We start from the raw sequence: 21690 nt of genomic DNA, 5'->3' as shown, positions 1-21690 counted from the left end.
ATGTTGACGAGTTTGTCAGGTATACCATAGTGTCGAAGAAGTTTCCATAGTGTTTTCCTATCTCCACTGTGCAATGCTTTCTCATAGCCAAAGAAGTTGATGTATAGTCGCACGTTTCACTCGACTGATGGTTCAACAATGATCTGTAGTGTCGCAATTAGGTCTGTGCACGACCGATCCTTACGGAATCCAGCCTGTTGATCTCGAAGCCTCTACTGAATCTTTCATCCTTTTGAGCAACACCCCGTGGCTCATGATTTTCAATTATATTTATTAGAGATTGTATTATTGTTGGATCATTATTGAAAATTAGGAGTAAAGTAAAGTGCTTATCGATATATTTTGCGCCTTTTCTCTCGTGTTCAAGTCGCTGTGTAATTCTAGCTTAAGGGTTACGAGACTAACATAGGATCTGAGTATAACGTTAAATCAGCAAGACTTGTCAGTGGCGACGGGAAAAACTACAATGAGTATTTTTTTTGGAGCAACTAGAAGCTTATATGGAGCGTCAAGAAAAGCGGTTTGAACAGCCTCAAATCAGAATCATGGAAGCTTTTGTGCAGAAATTATGCATGTCCCAACAAAACTCTGCTTCTGGTGAATGACAAGTATCTCATCCCCGTCGCCAGTTGTTATATTTGATTACTTGCCTATTAAAGAACAGTGAATTTATTGATCGCCCTATGATATACAAAAACCGTATGAACAGTCTTGAGTACTTATCAGTCCTGCTTTCTGACTAGCCCAGCCAGTTAAGTCCAGAACACCAATAACAGCCTCTACAATGTGAATCATTATTCTCAAACATACTGGGTCTATATACCAATCAAACTGACCACATCTTACCATAAAATAAAAAATAACATTTGTACAAGATTCAGCCAAATGTGGCTGTGAATAAGGGGAAAAGTAATCAATAGACGGGGGATAACTCAAGAATGGTAAATCGCATAATAATAGTCTATAGACCAAAGTAAAGCTTATAATAAGAGGGATATGAATATGAATAGTTTAGTTACTTATCAATTATACAATAGGAAATATACATATCATATTGGTCTATAAATAGTTCTCAAAGTTATCATTCATAAATCCCCACGGGATATAAAAAATGTTATATATATTAATAAAATTACTTACAGGGAATCTTTTTTCAATCGTTTGAATTGTTCACGAACACCAAGTAGACAACCGTCTTTACCACCTTCATTAGATGAATGCGGTATCCAAGTTTCATAATCATCAGGTGTGCCTACAGAAATAGAGATTTCAATAAGTAAATGTATAAAAAATTGAGATTAGTACAATTTATTTCTGTACTGAAAATGCATTAAAATCATTTTTGATGGTTTAATATTAATTCGGAATACGAATTGCTTTTTTCAAATCTGGTTATGTTGAAGTTCATTGATATGTTGTCAAATGTCACTAAGTCCTACTGACTTCCTGTAATCGCCTATCATAAAAAAGAATAGTATACACACTGGTGAGACAATTAAAAAAGAGACAAAAATCCCAACAGCATTCAACCAGCAGTACAGATAAAATTCGATCAGATGAACTGACCAGTTTATTTGCTTTCTTTATGATTGTAATATTTCACGAATTCAAGTTAAAAAAGTAAGACAGCATAGACAGGTCGTGGATACAAAACTGAGACTGATTCATCAAAAGTTGATTCATTTAATCAACAAGTCACACTACAGTATTCAGTAAACGTTATACTGTAATGAAAATCTCAATCCAAATAACAACTGCATCATTAAACACACATATCATAAATAAAACATGATCAAAATCATACAGTAAACGTTCACTTGTTTTCCTGTAGAACTAGTTAGACAATGTCTAGTCAATAATTCAAATTCAGGTAATTTCATTCATTAAAGTTGATCAACATATTCTAATGAAATTAATTCACAACAACAGTGAAGCCATACATTCATCAATACAAATCATCATTATACAAATCATGACTTCTCTTGAACTATTCAGTAACAAATGATCTCCAACTAGAACATTTCATTTTCATCATTCATTATTCTAGGCATGTCGTTTACTCTCTCTCTCTCTCTCGCCCTTTCTCTCTCTTCCTGTCTCTCGACTACTCGCACCCTATACAAACTGAATTATTTTTCAATTCTGAATATTTAATAATATCACAGATGATATAAAGTTAATTTATTCAATGCTATAATCAACTTAATTAACGAATAAACATATGTTGTACAATAGAATTCACATCAAATCATATTCCACTTTAATTTTAATGAGTGAACAAATAATTGAAATGAAATCATAATATCGAAAGCTAATTCTTTTCAACAAACTCTCTAAGAGTTAGTATTCTGTCTAACTCGAAGTATCAAATTCATGGGAGTTTCTGGTGACAATTTTGTTAGTGATCTGATTAAAAAAACATTTTGAGCTGAACTGTCTTAGGCCTGTCCTTATCAACGTATTTTATTCTGATCGTTAGTTGAATTCTTTTAGGATGTACATTTTTTCGTCTAGAACTTGACATATGGTTATTCATACATATTCGTGTAAGTTTTTACTCTTTTTCTCCATCTATCTCATATGTCAGTCGTCTCATTCGCTTTAATATTCATTTACCAAAATTCCGAGAGGTAATGACAACCAACATGTTTAACCTTGACCATATTCCGTAATATCAGTATCATCATCGAAAAATCTGTATGAGTGACACTAATTTCATAGAATCAGATTGTTTTCTTTCTTGAACAATCATTATGGCAGCCGAATGCGTTGATTATTGTAATGACTTAGTATGTTAGTATAAGCTTGCTCATTGTCTTTGGAAATGATGAATATGCTAGTTCTCAATTTCATTAACAGCACTTTAATTTTCATTGTAATAAATGAACAAATGAAACAAAACAATATTATGGAAAGTTTATGCCTTTCAAGAAGAAGTGGTCTTGAGTGCTGTTAGAGGTATGAAGGCAGTTATCACTTCCCGGTTACTCACACCATGGAAGAGTTCTTCTGGGGGTACCTGAAAAGAAAATTGTGTTAGAAGTGGTCTTAATGACCTGAGAGCGTGACCGCAGTGGCCAATGGACAACTGTTTGAGGTCGGTCACACATGACCTTTTTGTGGGTAGTTTTTGTGTTAGCTCCGTACTTGTTGGTACCTTACCGTCGGAGACGGATATCCGTGGGATAAGGTGAGGTATGCATTTCAAGAAGAAAGCCTTCTATGAAGAATTTCTTTTTTTGCATTTGTCTACCATGATGATAGAAACCATTATAGACTGTATGTTCATATATATTGATTTATTTAGATGTATGAATATATTGAGAAGGAATGTTGTGAAGTAAATAGATTGGGAGATATGACTGGAAAACTAAAACCATTCATTTATCTACCCATCATCTTTCAAACAATATCACTCTGCTAAACAAACAAATCATTGGGAAACTTTTATGGGAAAATGATAGCCAAGCTAATTTGATGCATCCAATATTACGTATTCAATACAACATATATATATTATCTTCAATTCAGGACAATAATGTTACACATATACATGATGGTCATACATTCGAGGTGAACTAAGAAATTATAAGTCCTTTACTAAGAATTAGAAACGAAAAAGGAAACAACCAAATACAAGGACCCAGAAAGTTAAAAGTGAAAAAAAAATCAATTTACTCATAACTCAAACCAACCAAATGAACTAACTAACTAACTAACTAGACCATATAGGTCAGTTGTTTATGATTGAGGTTATTCAATCTTTTATCAGTAGTATATTTTTATGCAAAGTGGTAGAAAATCAACTTGAAAGTGAACAAGTAAATGAATCAATGAGTTTATTTATAATGTGTTATAATGCGAAATATAACGTGGGTATTGCGATAGGACTACACGCAATTCTACCGATTGACCGAATTCAGATATCCTAGTTCGACCCCAATACTGTTCCCCAACTCCAATAAATCAGAACACAGCCGTTAAATAAGAATTGTTTATGGGGTCAGCAGCAGAACAAAAATGGTTTACAGACAAGGCATATTTATACAGTTACGATGACTATTAACAGTAACCAATGGAAAGGAAGGACACGTGAAGGTTATAATTAGGACGACTCAAAATTGACCAATAGGGAAACGACACATGAAAGTCATAGTTAGGACACTGTAAATAATGGCCAATAGGAAATAACATGCGAATTATGTGAAGAGTCTGAAAACATACCATTTTACATTCGAGATAATTTTTGGGATATTCTTGTAAATATCCTAACACCTCCCCTTGGAAAAAATTAATAGCGACGCAATCGTGGGTTTACCTGAAAGTTCTTTGGTTTTCTGCGTTTGCGTGCCGACCTCCTTCGAGGTAACGACCGAGAACTTGAAGAATGTTCTGCTTGATTAGATGACTGAGTTGCCTCCGTTGTAGGTATTGGCGGAAGTTGGAAAGTATCCAGTAATAAATCGAGTGGGATGCGTTTCGTAACTTCAACTTTTTCCTTGGATTCTCTTGGCCTTAGTTGATTATGGTGCCTGGTCCAGATTTCTTTGTTTACTCTGACCTCATACATGACCTTCCCCTGTCTCTTTGCGACTTCACCCTCTATCCATCTATCATACCCATGTCTATAGTCCCGCACATACACTTTTGCGCCAACTTCGTAAGGAATTCGGGTATTCTTCATGTGAGGACTCTGCTGGGCTACTCGCCTGGGTGTCATTGCACTATGAATTGTTCGTAGCTTTCGTCCAGGCTGGAGGAGTTCGATGAATCGATTTTGGAGGTCTGTAGCATGCTGTTGTGTAGTAGCAGGAGTTTGTACTTGATTACAGATAGTGCTGATAGGAAGATTGGCAAGACCAAGTTCTTCGAACCAATCTAAACCCAGAAGGTTGAGAGGAGATTTGGTGATGTAGCACGTTCCGTTGAAGGTTGTATCTCTGAACGAAATACAGCAATTAAGTTCACCATGAAGGCGGAGATGACCACCACATGCACTAACGGCTGTCTGCGAAGATGGTTTGATGGGAGGTTGACCCAAGGTTCGCCAAGTTTCTTTTGACAGAATAGTGATATCTGATGCAGTGTCCAACTGCAATCGAACTGGCTGACCATTGATTGAGAGGGTAAGAAATTTGCGTCGCGTGGCGGCATGGGTGTGGAAGACTGCTGCTAAACTTCCTGATGAGGGAACCGGCTTTTTAGGATAACGATGCTGCGTCTGTTCATTTCGACGGCTATTGGGTCGATGGGATTGACAAAAACCGCTTTTGTGACCAACTTTATGACAGCGATCGCACAGCTGCTGTTTGAATGGACAAAATTTCACATAATGCCAGGCTCCACAGTGCCAACATGGAGAGGGGGGCTTCTTGTGAACCGGTCTGGAGTGATTAGAGAAAGAAGGAGCATTGGCTTTCGTAGGACCACAGGTTGTTGATCTCGGAGATTTGTTCTGACGTTGGACAGCGTGAACTTCGCAACCACCCTGGCCCCCAGATTGGACCAAAGTGGTGTCACGCTGCAGGTTGACAATGCGTTGATACTCGTCGGCGATTGCATTAAGTGTCAGCGTAGGGTCTTGTTCAAGGCGGTTCAGCAATCGAGTTCTGATGTCGGAGAATTTGGGTGACTGAAGACTACATATGAATACGAGGGATTTGAATTGGTCGTCGGTAAGGGATTTGAGCTTGAACCGTTCGCACTCACGGTTGACAATGCCAACATGGGTTAAGAAGTCATCGGACTCGTTCATGACCAGTTTTAAACAGCGATAACGCGTATTGAAGAGTGAATGATGGTCACCAAAAAGTTGACTGAGAGTTTGAACAGTGGCATCGAAGGAACGGTCTCGTGGGTTCTGCGGTAGAATGTGCATTTATAGTTTTTTCGCTGAAAGTAAATGTTTTCGAAGGAGAAGACGCACCTTCCACGAATCATCTCTGTCAGCAAGGTCGACTTTAAAAAGATCTTCATAACGTCTGAACCAGGTATCAAATGTAATATTGGCATCAGGATCATAAAGAAACTCTGAAATACTACTGGTAATACCGTTGACTGATTGAGGGATTGTTGGTGTACATGAGACTCGGGAAGAGATCTGCGTCTGAGTAAGCATCTCCATCAGCTTCAGCTGTTGCTTGAACAATTCTTCTAATTTAACTGGATCCATAGCTAGTCAGCAACTTGTTTGCAAAATCTCCGTCGCCAAATTGTTATAATGCGAAATATAACGTGGGTATTGCGATAGGACTACACGCAATTCTACCGATTGACCGAATTCAGATATCCTAGTTCGACCCCAATACTGTTCCCCAACTCCAATAAATCAGAACACAGCCGTTAAATAAGAATTGTTTATGGGGTCAGCAGCAGAACAAAAATGGTTTACAGACAAGGCATATTTATACAGTTACGATGACTATTAACAGTAACCAATGGAAAGGAAGGACACGTGAAGGTTATAATTAGGACGACTCAAAATTGACCAATAGGGAAACGACACATGAAAGTCATAGTTAGGACACTGTAAATAATGGCCAATAGGAAATAACATGCGAATTATGTGAAGAGTCTGAAAACATACCATTTTACATTCGAGATAATTTTTGGGATATTCTTGTGAATATCCTAACATAATGAAACAAAGAAAATGGAAAGAATGAATGAAAAAATAATGTGACAGTTGTAGATTGAAGACAAACAAACAAACAACTTAATGAGCTGAAAAATAAAGTTTAAAAAAGGTTTCATTGATTTCTGATAGTTTCAGTATAGAAATATCATGTGATGATCTTGTGGAATGAAAAGTTTAAAAGACGTCGTTTAGATATTACTTGAAAAAAGTCACACAATATATAGATATTTGAAGATAGTTGTTCATTATGACATATTGAGAAATGTAAACGATTGGATTACGACTCAGGGGTTTAAAGATTAAGAGATCAGCAAGAGACCTGAAGGTTTTATGTTCAAGATGTGGTGCGGTCATGGATAAGTACTGCTGAGTCCTATATGAGAACAAGAAAACTGCTTTGCGGTTATTGGTTAACAATGGTCGTCTAACTAAAATGATGAATTAGTCGTAGCGGGAAAATGACACTGAATAATCGAATTATACGTGTAAATGACATTAAAATTTTCGAACGGTAAACATTTATAAAACGGTCTGAAAAATAAAGCCTACAACTGGAATGTAAGATGACGCTCATCAAAACGTTACGTTACAGACAAGCCTTATTAATGATGAGGTAGTCGACAGAAATCCCTGGACCCAGGTTTCATGCTATTTGGCGCTCGTCAAAAAGATGTACCTGCAGTCTTGAGGAAACTGATGCCACCTGATGGATTTGATATTGTATCATCCAGCTTTACAGTCAGAGGCATTAACACTGAGTTATCTAAGCCGAGACTGATCTCCTGTATGACTGAGATGTACAAATGACTGACAGACTATTTTGTTAACATTTAGTTTCATTGATTTTTATCAACACTTATCCTGTTATTAATTAAACATTTGTTTGGATTATTTCCTTTCTTGATTTGCTTATAAGCCTCATAAATGGTCTTGCCTTTTCTAATTAATTAGAATGCTTAGTTGATTTCAATAAGTTTACTGACTGATGATTGGCATGATGACCAAGCTACAAAACACTTTCTAGCCTATTTTTTCATATTGCCTCTATACACTATTTTGACATTTTTTTCAAGTCAAACGTCTATCATTGTTATAATTTCTTTTATTACAACCCAGCTATTCCTATTGCTTAGTATTCTTGGATACCAATTCACTCGACAAGTCCCCAAATCAGTACACGGTTGAACAGGAAAGAAATCATATTCTGAATAACAAGGGTAGATGGAAGCAAGAAGCACATAATGAGATATGTTAGTGTATTTATACGTGAGATTCTGTAGTCTTCTCCAAGTATCGATTAGCGCTGATTGCCTAATTCTTAACCAATCAGCGTGCACCAACGCAATCGTGCATGAAGCATGCTTTAATCCAACCTATGTCCCGCTAACAATCCTCAATTGTTTAACAGCAATGATTCAAAAGATAATATATCATGATTATGGAGACGTAGATGAGGAGAGTGGCACCTTTATCTGATATAACGTCTTCTAGAAAGTTGGAGCAGCTTATTCTGTAGATCATGTTTAGGCGCTTTTGTAATTTTGTCTTTTGGTATACATACGACCGACTTAGATAATTTTACTAGGCTGTGAAGTAAGTCCAATACAAACAACTTTTTATTAATTTTGTTATAATATCCGGTACGTCATCTATCCACTTATATTTAAATTCTAATAAATACTTTATATCCGACGTTTTTAGTCAGTAACTATAAAGAAAGATAATGATCATTACACGAATTAATCAATCAGCCTTGAGAATACAACTTCAACAAAAAATCATCAACCTGAACTACAAAACATTGTCATTTCACTACCAGTTGAGTATATTTTGAGCAGTGATGAAAACATATCTTTCTATTTACATAGAAACCGAACAATTTTTAATATGAAAACCCTCATTAAGGTAGGTGCTCTTAACGAAATTGAGGACTAGTATATTCATCACTTCCAAAGACAATGAGCAATCTTATACTAACATACTAAGTCATTACAATAATCAACGCATTCGGCTGGCATAATGGTTGTTCAAGAAAGAAAACAATCTGATTCTATGAAATTAGTGTCACTCATACAGATTTTTCGATGATGATACTGATATTACGGAATATGGTCAAGGTTAAACATGTTGGTTGTCATTACCTCTCGGAATTTTGGTAAATGAATATTAAAGCGAATGAGACGACTGACATATGAGATAGATGGAGAAAAAGAGTAAAAACTTACACGAATATGTATGAATAACCATATGTCAAGTTCTAGACGAAAAAATGTACATCCTAAAAGAATTCAACTAACGATCAGAATAAAATACGTTGATAAGGACAGGCCTAAGACAGTTCAGCTCAAAATGTTTTTTTTAATCAGATCACTAACAAAATTGTCACCAGAAACTCCCATGAATTTGATACTTCGAGTTAGACAGAATACTAACTCTTAGAGAGTTTGTTGAAAAGAATTAGCTTTCGATATTATGATTTCATTTCAATTATTTGTTCACTCATTAAAATTAAAGTGGAATATGATTTGATGTGAATTCTATTGTACAACATATGTTTATTCGTTAATTAAGTTGATTATAACATTGAATAAATTAACTTTATATCATCTGTGATATTATTAAATATTCAGAATTGAAAAATAATTCAGTTTGTATAGGGTGCGAGTAGTCGAGAGACAGGAAGAAGGATATAGAGGGAGTAAACGACATTCCTAGAATAATGAATGATGAAAATGAAATGTTCCAGTTCAAGATCATAGGTCATTGAATATTTGAAGACAAGTCAATAATGATTTGTATTGATGTATGTATAGCTTTACCATTTAAATAAAGACAGAACAAATATTGATGCTGAATAATATGAATTCATTATATTTCGTGTGAAACTAACTGCTCACTCAAACAAGCTAAAATCGAGAAGTCCTCTTTTCTCAGTTGCTCCAACTGCATTTACCAATTTACATGTACGTGCCAAATCACATACAATGGAAGAACCGAGAGAAGAGTACATGTTCCCATTTCTGAGCATGCTCCTAAGAAACTGAGGCTGCAAGGTACCAGGGCTCTCAACACTGCAACAGCTCGGCATTTACTCGACACCGGGCATACCATTGACATTTCTCATGCTTTCAAAATTATTATCAAACAAAGAAGTATGACTGCTTTCCGGTTTGCTGAAGCGATCGCAATAAAAAAACTTAAACCGAATCTATGTATTCAAAAAGAGACAGTGATAAACTTATAACTACTTTAGTAATCCTTTTTTTTTGTTTTAGTGTTTTGGATATTAGTTTTATTTTGGTTAATATTTAGCTTTTATTATATTCCTCTTCCATTACCCAATTCTAAAACCACCCTTTCTCTCACACATTTCCGCTCACTTGTCTCATAAAGGGAACTAACTGCATGAAGCTTTACCATTGTTGTGAATTGATTTCATTAGAATATGTTGATCCACCTTAATGAATGTAATTAATTGAATTTGAATTATTGACTAGACATTGTCTAACTCCTTGTACAGGAAAACATGTGAATTTTTACTGTATGATTTTGACCATGTTTTATTTATGATGTGGATGATTAACGATCCAGTTGTTATTTGGATTGAGATTTTCATTACAGTATAACGTTTACTGAATACTGTGGTGTGGTTTATTGATTTAAGGAATCGACTTTTAACGAATCGGTCCCAGTTTTGTAACTTCGACCTATCTATCCTGTCTTACCTTTTTTTATCTTGAATTCGTGAAATATTACAAACATAAATAAAGCAACTTGACGAAAGGTCGTGCATCTTATAATCTATTTATTGAAACTAATAAGAGATCGATGGTAGTCGTTGAAAAACGTTTTGTCATAGACTTTTGACTAAAATAAAATTCGAAATGATAATTTGCTAATGATCAGTATAAAGTTGTAGCGATTATTGAGTTTAGAGTGATATGAGGAATGGATCAATGTCAGACCACCCTTGAAAGCCTGAAAGCACTGAATGATCGCTTCGACCGAGTATGAGAATCCTTAGCAGTGCGTGTTCACGATTTCACACGTGGGACTTGAACCCAAGACCTTTGGTCTCGTGGGCAAACAGTCAACCTCCGAACCATTGAACAGGCGTCCAATGGTGTCGTTGTCCATCTTGAACCAATTCACGATACTGCGGGACCGTCCACTATTGTACCCAGTAGGTAACTGCCTCACAACAGATACGGTTGAACTTTAATGGTCACGGTTTCTCACTAGAACTCCGGGAAATCCATCTTGAAGCAAGTCACTAGTGAGCACATGATAATTATTAGTATAGGATTGTGACAAATCGTTGAGTTTAGATTGATATCATGAAATGGATCAATTTGGTAATGAGTAATCAAAGAACTTAAATTGGGAAATTTCATCTGTTATCAAGAAAATGAAGATAATTTCTTGACTGTTTATTCATTCTGTTCAGTGTTTCCTGGTTTATAATTGTTGTCAAACTCAATCATTTTCTTGATCTCAATAAAGGACACTAATCAATAATAATAACTGATTCACGTCATGGCTATTTGATTTTGAAAGATTCTGCTTAAAATGTGCAAAACGTCTTTTGTAAAGCAGTTGCTTTTTCCTAAGAGAATATGATGAATTTACTGTTGAAATATGAATGTATCTAATGGTACATATAAAAATAGTGGCTAGTACTGGAATCCAGGATGCGCGTTGCGTCCTATTTCAGACTCGTCAGCTGGATATACCTGCATCTCAGAGTTGATGTTCACTGTGAGACTCGAACTCAGTTCCTTTCGCTTCAAACGCCATCTCGTTATCCACTCAGCTACTGAGACCTGATAGCCACTTGCTTGTGCAATGGATGAAGTTTCGATTCACTTAGTATTGTTTGTTTGAGATGCAGGTACATCCAGCTGACGAGTCCCAAGTAGGACGAAACGCGCGTCCTGGATTCTCCTGCTAGCCACTATCCATCTTTGCTTACAATGCTTGTGAATTTAGGCTATATCGAGGCAATACGCACAGTATGCACATATGCCAATAAGAGACTGACCAGTTGCAGTCCTAAACATCAATGGGAAGATTCAAACAAACAATACTAAGTGAATTTTTAATATTAATGTTTGTGTATAAATCATTTGATCCTACCAATATTATAGTACGTATCGTAGTGGAACAATAAACATTGACCCCCTTGTTAGCATATTAAAAATCAGTGAGTCAGGAGAGATGAAGAATAAGTAGGATGTAAAAACGAAAAATTTAAACCTTCCCTAGTAAACTCGATTGAAGAAGATGAAACAGATTGAAAATATTACAACAATTAATGACATATGTATCAATTAGATAACTTGTAGCATTGTACCATCTTCAAACGTATATAAAGACTATCCTTTAAATCCTAATCATAAAGTGCACAATGTTCCTGTTAGGTTTTACTACTGTACACTCGATTCTGTTCTCCAAACGCTTCTACTAACCGGAGGCTAAATCTACATGGCAACTTGGACACAGGAGAAAAGACAGAAAGTGTGGATAGACTATTTAACTCCAAAGTTTCTTTATGTACAGAAAATTGAAAGGTATTTATAGTAGTTGAGTTGCCATTCAGCTTCTGATAATTGCATTTTTCACAGCTTCATGATCCGAAAACTTCGTTGCAATGATTTTTTAATTTGCTTTATACAATAATCTCGATCAATGTTTTCTTTAACATAGGCTAAACTTCTGCATAACATATTACCGTTCTTCAAAGAACATTCACAGTAGTGTAATATACCAAATTATACCATAAACACTTTCCCCATAGGTTATTTTATTTTATTTTATTTAAACACATAAATATGGGTACAAAGAAGCACTAGAAACATATGCGCCACACAAATCTTATTTGATTTGTGTGAGGGCTGTGATACTGCCCAGCTGCCCAAACCGAAGCAGGTGGTTTTCTTAGGGGACCACATTCGGAGCCTTTGACCTAAAGATCTGATACACAAGGTAGTGGAGCAACACTGGGAGATGCAGTCCCATGGTAGCCGGTGACCAACGACTGATTCATACACCATTCGCTCCCTCAGTATACTGGAGCCAATGTACACCATTGGTTTGTAATCAGGGTTTTCCAACTCCCATAGGTGGACGCGCCGTGTCCACCAACCCGGTTAAAGCGTCGGACATTCGCTTTTCGTCGTCTCAATTCCGTAAACAACACCCCCGTCACGAGAAGGCAGTGAGTAGGACTTCCATGGTAGAGGCTATATACGTGTGGCCAGGGCATTTGGGGTCAAAGTGCACACATCATAAGGCCTCGCCTAATAGGTAGAAACTATTCAAATCCTTTCTGAATTATATCAACCACTATGAATCCTAGATTACAAGAGAATCAGTGTATTTCATTGAGTGATGTTACTTTATTGTTAAACAATCGAATTTATAGCGAAGTATGGAATAATATGCATACTGTCTATTTTAAAACATGAGTATTTGTAAGATATAAAGTTGACAGAAATACACATCAACTTTAAACAACTTTTCTTTTCAAAAGCAAATGAGCATAAACAGATAAATACTAACTTACATTTTCGTTTGATCATTCCATTTGTTCGAAAATCAACTACTGCTACTCTCCATCTTTGTGTAGCTGTACCATAACCGTACACAGCAGCAGCCATAGCTCTACCACCCGGTTCTGTAACTAATCCAGTAAATACAACTATTTCATCAGTTCTTTGGGATGAAGTTGATGATGCAGACGACCATTTATCATCATTGGTTTGAAATTGTTGATGACTGTCTGCATGCAACTGATTTATAGGTGAAATATTATTAGTATCATTACTGATATTGTTTACTGTACTGGCATTAACAGTAGTAGTAATAGTAGTTATGGTGGTCGTTGTACGGGGGACAGCATCCAAACTTGATCCAGTTGTAGTAGGAATTGTATTTTTATCAAAGACAATCCTTTGTTCTTCAGATGGAGAAGGTATATCTGTTACTTTTACTGAAGTTGATTTTATCTTATCCAGAGATTCTTCACTATCATCCAACACATCATCATGATGAGTTTGACTTTTCATTGAATCATCTTCATTATTGTTAACTTGATATCGATTTGATTCGTTAATACTCCATTGTCCAGTACGTAATGGAATAGTATGCCAACATTTACCTTCATCTGTACTAAAACGTAAAACATCTGGCCATAGAGTTTCAGCTGGGACAGCTACAATTAAACCTCCACGATTAGCTATTTGATAATGATGTGGTCCATCAAGTGCCTACAGAATAAATAAACAAGATGGAAGAAATAATTTAGTCGATGGAACTGAGAAGTTCTCCATAAGATTGATCTTTAGGTAGCGAATGAATGAAATTGTGTGGATATGACAAGTAACCAAGTGATATATATATGGAATCTAGAGATAGGATTTTTGAAGATAATTCAAACGAAAAAAATGGCGGAATATCTATTTTACCCTGCTGTGCTATTCCATATAAGTGCACACACATGACTCGGACATGAGTAGAACCTTTAGAGTGAGGTGAATGACTTCATTAGTTTTAGCGCAAGATATATTTTATTAGCACATACACAATCTTTAATTGATATTATTTACACTACATAATCTAATATCATAACCTTTCTAATACATTGTTATGTTTATTCAGTGTTCATAGGTACTCGCGGAATTAATACTGAAAAGTTCGTACATAAAAAATAATAGACAGCTGAATAGTCAATCCTTTGAAGAGATCCCTTAACTGAACTTCGTGTTATTAAAAAATATTAAAATGGAATGAAATGGCTGATTTGGTCATTGAGAATGGAATAACCATGGGTGACTATTCTAGTTATTTGGATGTACCTTTATAACAGTATTCGTTTTACAATAGTACTCTGTTTCGAACGTTAATGTATTATGCACTAAGCTATTGGTTCCAGGTAAGTGCTGGGTTCGAATCTCACCGTGAACAGCTGTACTGGGATCCAATAGCACTAGGCTGATAAGTCCTAAGTAGGACAAACCTTTCATCCTGGACACCACTACTAGCCACAATCCTACTTTACAGAATGGTCGAGACTCAATAGTTATTTCAAGGAAACTCGATCTGAATGCATATATGACAATATAGACATTATTTAATTGAAGACCTTAATATCAACAGCTGGAAAATATTTACTCTTACAAACAATCTACATAAATTTGAAGGGAAAATCAAGGGAAATGATTGTTGGCTGTGTAGGCTCTTTTTTAAAAGCTTTCAGTGTTTAGTAGTTTGAATATATTTTTTCATGTCACAAATTAACACTAATCATGGGACGGCATTGAAACCTAAGGGATTATTGAACGGTTATTTAAATCCATCTTAAAAACCCTGAACGGTACACACACTTTCAAATCCCTTTGTAACTGAATCTAGGACTTCTAAATTTCGCAGTGAATAGATTAGGTTCGGATAACTAAGAAAAAATCCAACAGTTTTAATTTCTTTCAACATAATCAATTTCAGTTGTTTAGCGGTTGAAGGTTGACAGGAGGAAGCGCAGAACAAACCTAGGTTTCATTTTAGTTGGCGTTATATCTTAGTAAAGAAGTAAGTACGGATAACTTATGGGACCTATTATTGGACTGTTATTCTATATATATTCCTATTGTATAACTATTTAGTAACTAGATTATGTATATCTATATTCATCTTATTATAAGCTTCATTTTAACCTATTGATTATTATTATACGATTTACTGTTCCTAAATTATACTCAGTTTATTGATTACTGCCTCCCACGTTCACAGCCATATTTGGCTTGATTTTGTACAAATATTATTTTCTATTTGATGGTGTGATGTGGTCTGTCTGGTATATAAACAGAGTATACTTGAAATAAACGATTCGCATAACAGAAGCTGTCATTGGTGTTCTGGACCCAAGTGGAAGGGCTAGGCGGATAAAGGGCCAATAAGGATGCTAGATTACTCATACTGATCGAACGTCTTTGATTATCGGTGTTAAGGTCGGGAACATCGTATTTCTATTGGTGGATAAGTCACGTGATAAAAGCCGGACACAAGATCAATAACGAATAAGCATACGTCCTTTGTTTATTTGTAAAGTCATAACAGTTGGCACTTGCCAACAGGGTGTAGCCGCAGTAGCGAGGAAACTACTGATCCCTATGGTATTCGAAACGGCATCACCTATCTTTATAGTCCGAAACTTTATGACTAGGCTATTTGGGATAATAAATGAACTTGTGACAGGGTAATATCATTATTTCAGCTATCGGCTAGATCCGTCTTACTCTCAACATGTTGAAATTTTACTAGTTACTAAAAATCCATTCTCAAACTAGTCACTTATCAGTGGAGAGGTATTATCAACTACCTGTCAGTTTAAAATGAAAGGTAACTTCAGAAACGTAACCTGTATTGTAAAATTTCAATCTTGAGAAATATATAATTATTTCACAATGATTAGACCATATAAATGAATTCTAAATGTTCTTTTTTTCTTGGCACCAATCAATTATGTGGAAAATCAAAGTAAAAATCATTAACCAAAGAATATCATATCCTCAAACTAATCAAATATACATAGAGAATATTTTACACAGTCCTAGTACGTCACCTTGATTGATACAGTTAAATAATGTCATGCATGAGACAGGGATCATCCCCTACTGACTACCTTCTCGTGGCATTACTCTTGTTTACGAAATTGAGAGGACGAAAAGCGAATGTCTGGCGCTTTAACCGGGTTGATAGACACAGAGGGTCCACCTAGGATAGTTGGAAAACCCTGATTCAAAACCAATGGTGCACATGGGCTCCAGTATACTGAGGGAACAAATGGTGTATGAACCAATCGTTGGTCACCGGGAACCATGGGACTGCATCTCCTTACGTTGCTCTACTGCCTTGTGTATCAGATCTTTAGGTCAAAGACTCCCGCTAAGAAAACCACCTGTATCAGTTTGGGCACCGGGGCAGTATCACAGCCCTTCCATCAAATCAAATGAGATTTGTGCGGTGCATATATATATATATATCTGGTGCCCCTTTGTATCAATATTTATGTGTTTAAATAAATAAATAAATGTTAACGGGGAAATGATAATAATGATGACAGTACAATATTTGTGTTTGAATCAGTGATCGAACCATAACTCTCTTACCATAATCCTTGAAGGTAATAAGGGTTTGATTGCTACAACTATTCTTTATCCCGTAAGGTCAAGTTTGAAATATATATCTAGTATTTTAAACTATTAACAAATATCAGAAGGGATTTTTGTGAATATTATAATGATTTTAATAGTTGACATCATCAGCCAATTGAAGCTAGACCACCAATAGAAAATGTGAAAGCACTGGATGGCCGTTTCGTCCTGGTGAGGAGTCCCACAATAAAACGAAACGGCAGTCCAGTGCTCCCAGGATTTCCATTGGTGGTCTAGCCTAAATTAACTCGTGATGTCAACCATTAAAATTATTAACAAATATTTGATAATTGTTTTGTTAATTATTAATTATACTAAAGAGGGGTTTTTGTGGAGACTTAGTATTTGCATAGTTGAAAGCCTATTGGGTAATTACTCTGGTGCGAGACTGGTAGGTCCTGAGTTCGAATCTCGCGAAGCGAGGTCGTAGATGAGCACTGTTGAGGAGTCCCAAAATAGGACGAAACGGCTGTCCAGTACTTCCAGGTTTTCTATTGGTGTTTTGTTAATAATTGATTATACAATTTTTGATTATATTACTGATAAACTTTAAATATTTAAGAATGATTATATATAAGATATTTTTTTCTCTTAAAATCTCTATCACAGATATACATGTGAGAAATTAAATAGTCTAAAACTTAAATTCCCATGGTGATAAATTAGATTAGAGTTTATTAAATGGATACTAATTTCATGATAAACAATATTCATATTGAAAATGATCCAGTTTATAAAAAGTGAAAATGAATGTATGATATTAAGGAGAAAACATAGTCTATTCATCGAAGCCAGGATCTTCAGTCTAGCATTCGAATGATTAACATCAAGACCACTGAACCGGAATCCAATGGTGTACAAGTCTAGCAATATTTCATTGTTTTTCATAGATAACTTCCTCACATGTGACAAAATGATTACCTTCCAGAGGAAATTTCTAAAGTCCTAATGAGAAGCTGTCGCCAGTGATGTATGGAAGTATTCGATGTAAGGATGGTGCTCACCAAAGGTAATCGAAAACTGTCGTGCAATGTTCTAGCTCAGTGGTTCAGAGATTAGACATTTACGCGTGAAATCAATGGCCGTGGTCCTAATCTTCGGTTGTGGCTAGTGAAAGAGCATTTCTACGGAGCTTAACCCTAGGATGGAACGGCCATCTAGTTATTTCAAGTTCCCAATGATTTCCTAACTTAGATCGGTTCATGATCTCAATAAAATTCAACAATCTCCATAGTCCTCATACTGAAAATAGTTTCTTTTAAGAACTTTATTTGAAAAACACAATCAATCAAAATCAGTATTATACTAAAGAATAGATGTAAGTTATCCACGTTTGCTGATCAAAGCCGTCTCGGTTTCGCCAACATTCGTCACTTGTAGAGTAAGAGAGACATTCCTTAGTCAAATAAAGGACGCGTTTACTGAGCAGCAGTTCACCGAGTCTTACTTTATAGCAAAGAAATGTGCTTATTAAAAGTAGCGGATATTCCACTTTATTGGGATATAATGATAAATGTCTTCAAAATACTCCTCGTGTTTGTTGGGATCACCAAGTGAGCAGTGCCAAGGCTAAACTCAGGATACTGAGGATGATGAATTGATTGGTGATACAGTGAATCTTCATCTATTGAGGTGGTTAGGATTTATTTTATATATGCACAGCCACCGCCTGACTCGATGCTCGATTTTGGCTAGTGTAGAAGTGGTTTTGGGAAAGTGTTAGGAACAACTAAGCCAAGATGCTATCAGCCCACGCAGTCAATTACTGTTAGTTATTTCGACAGACTCAAATCACCTGCCTGGGGTTTGCGTGGTTATCATAACAAACTGTTGGGTGTCATAGGTCAGAATCTTTCCCGTGGCGCAAGTGGATTCACTCAACGTCTTCGAACCCAAGTTTCGTAGTTCCTGGTAATTTTTTTGTTCCACCAATTCATAAATTTGATGCCTAATATTTTTTATTCCCACTGATTCTATTGGGTTTACTAACTGGAACCTACGTACACGTGTTTCTGGTTACACGTCATGTGTGGTTGACTGACTGAAATTATCAGTGTATTTAGAAGCTTTATTTTGTTCTCAGTGTTATGCATAGTCAATCAAATTTGAGATATAGGAATAACGATATATTTTGAACTTAAAACAACCTTGTAATGTAGATAAAATCGACACCTGTCAGCGGAAGACAAATAAATATTGTCAATATATAGCTAGGCAAAGATGTGTGTTAGCCCAAGTCTCCATAGCTCACTACTTTAGCACTATTAGATGTGTATAACAAGATGAACAAAAAGAGAGGTCGAACTAATGTAGTGGCAAAATAATAAGATAGAATAAACATTGAGAATACCGCTCGCAAAGGTACAGTGGAAAGATACGTTTAAAAGTAGACTAGAATAAAAAATCGAGAGGAAGATCAAGTGTCAATCTCAATCCTAAACACTTGGACTGATTCCGAAACATGTCTCTTAATATCTTCAGCAATCATTTATAATAGTTGCAAGGATCCCAAACAAGTAGTCTGAACCTATCAAACGCTCCAGTTTAACAGTTGGTGATTTCATGAAGTGACCCTAAATCTTGGATTGGCTACCCTTAGGTTTCTTCACACCTACTAAAAGTCAGGCTAACAAACCGCATCAAAGTAAATGGTAGTTGCGTATACGTAATATGCATGCTAATTGTCTCATTAACTGAATACTTACTACTTTACAAACCCCTCCTCAATTTTGACTTAAAATCTTAAATCTAAACTTAGCACTGTTTACTCAATAGTATCATCTTACAGCCTGGATCGAAGTAGATAGAACGAAGTTAAGTCAGTTGTTTACATTCACGAGTTAAAAAAAGATCCCCATAGCTATGGTATCTCACTATCTGTGGCTAATGCACACAAACACGATAGCAACCGTTGAGAAAATAAGCTTCATTTAGTTCCATGGAAGTTGATATTATCAGAACAGAACATCTGCAATAGTGTAAGGAACTGATACCACTCAGTAGGTTTTGCTACAAAAAAAGCTTTCAGCTAAGCAGATATCACGATTAGTTCATTATATTTTTGTTACTTGTAAACAGAGAATCTTAACCCATAATATAATTAACGTACACTGAACTAAATATCACTAAATAAATTTAGATAAATACATTTTTATCATATCATATTACTTACTTTAAGCCATGTATATCCACCATCAGAACTGACAAATACATCGGCTGGTGTATTTTTCAAATGTGTTGCTACATGTCCATGAGCTAATATCAATCCTGGTGCTGCGGCTATTGATAATGGTGGAGAAGCAATAACACGATTTTTAATGCTGAATTGATTGCTTATTTGTAAACCACAAACCTATAATACAATAGGTAACGAAAATAAGAACTACAGTTCTATAAATATAATGTGAATGTATACATTGATTTAACACAATAGAATTTTAATATTGAATGATTCATAAAAGAACAGATTCTTACAGATATTGGACAATGAAGTGATCCTAGGAATTCATTTCTTTTAATGAGTAAGCTACTTTTCAGTGGAAGAAAGAAAATTAAAGGTGTACCGGTTTGACGGATTCGATTCAGTGTCACTCAGTATCTCCAATCAGTGATTTCAAATACAGCATAAAAAACAACTTGAGGACATCCAGATTTGACCAGTAATAAATGACTTCATGAATACAATTGATCTTTTAATCTGACCACTTCTGACTTTTCTCAATCTACTATGTTAGTAAACCATGCATAGACGGCGGTTGCATATCAGTCATACTTTTGCTAAACACCACAATATATGGGCGTTGCATACTCGGTCCTTCATATGGGAACAATCCTTGAAGACCAGTAAAAACTAATACTTAGGCTGAATGCCAATAAATTAAGCCAATCGAATATAGCTATGTTGAAATTCCCTCTACATTTTCCGATACCTTTTTAGATTGTATATTTTCACAGAAAATAAGAATAAACGAAATTTGTATGAGTTTAAATTGTATCAACGATAAGGAGGAGAAAAAACATGTAAATGACTTGTTTTCATGGAGAGGAAAGTTTTCCATATGGGGATTTGTGGAGATTTTAGTATTTTGACAGTCGAAATCACGATTCAATCTAAGCTATATCGCTACCAAAAACCTTTAAGCACTAGATGACCATTCAAACCCAGTATGGGACTCCTCAGCAGTGCGCAAACAAATAAATGAGTACTTACAGCACATTTTTAATTATGAAAATAGGGTAAGAATAAACTCCACTCTTATTTCCAATTTTAACTGTGCACTTGGCAACCAACCAAATGAAGAGGGAATCCTTATTTACACTATTATAATCCATGATGGAGAATGTGTTTTGTTCTCTGTCGTTTTGGATGGCTTACATGAAAAAATGTAAAGCAAAAATTTGCAAAAAGATCTTTCTCAAACGAATTTTCCAATAAACTATATATTTAAATGTGTACATGTATATAGTGTTTTCAAGTTTACTATGAGCACTAAGTAGGTAAGAGTATCACTCCAAAAAAGGGGAATAAGCTCAATTAAAACAGAATATGTATCTCAAAAGATTACTAACAGTCACGATAGTACAAGACCTTGATATACACGAAAACCTTATACATATATTTTCGCAATTGATTGATCACTGGGTGGTGATCAATGTCATGTGTGTCAAGTCCTTCTTAAAGCAGATCGAATGATGTCGATTAAGTTGCAATGTGACCACTAGTCTAGGTGGCTCGACACTGTATGCACTATGTTGAGATAAGATCGTGGTTAGAGGTGGTCAACAGGAAGCCCTGGACCCGGGTTTCGTGGTACTTGGCACTCGTCAGCAAGGTGTGCCTGT

The 21690-nt window shown here is 35.7% G+C and overlaps 1 protein-coding gene across 1 annotated transcript in view; it reads right to left on the bottom strand.

Annotated features, from left to right (window-relative positions):
- Positions 1–21690, bottom strand: part of Smp_179360 (sortilin, putative) — a gene marked incomplete at both ends in the record, with an annotated part of 74649 nt that overhangs the window by 17541 nt on the left and 35418 nt on the right. The window contains 3 exons of the mRNA XM_018791211.1: positions 1141–1252; positions 13203–13905; positions 20021–20200. Of these exons, the coding sequence (XP_018645592.1) occupies positions 1141–1252; positions 13203–13905; positions 20021–20200 (995 nt within the window). The remainder of the gene's footprint in view (positions 1–1140; positions 1253–13202; positions 13906–20020; positions 20201–21690) is intronic.

Source organism: Schistosoma mansoni (genome assembly GCF_000237925.1).
Source record: "Schistosoma mansoni, WGS project CABG00000000 data, chromosome 3 unplaced supercontig 0174, strain Puerto Rico, whole genome shotgun sequence".
Taxonomy (NCBI): domain Eukaryota; kingdom Metazoa; phylum Platyhelminthes; class Trematoda; order Strigeidida; family Schistosomatidae; genus Schistosoma; species Schistosoma mansoni.
Note: the sequence above shows the minus strand (reverse complement) of the source record. Positions and strands in the feature narration are given on the sequence as shown.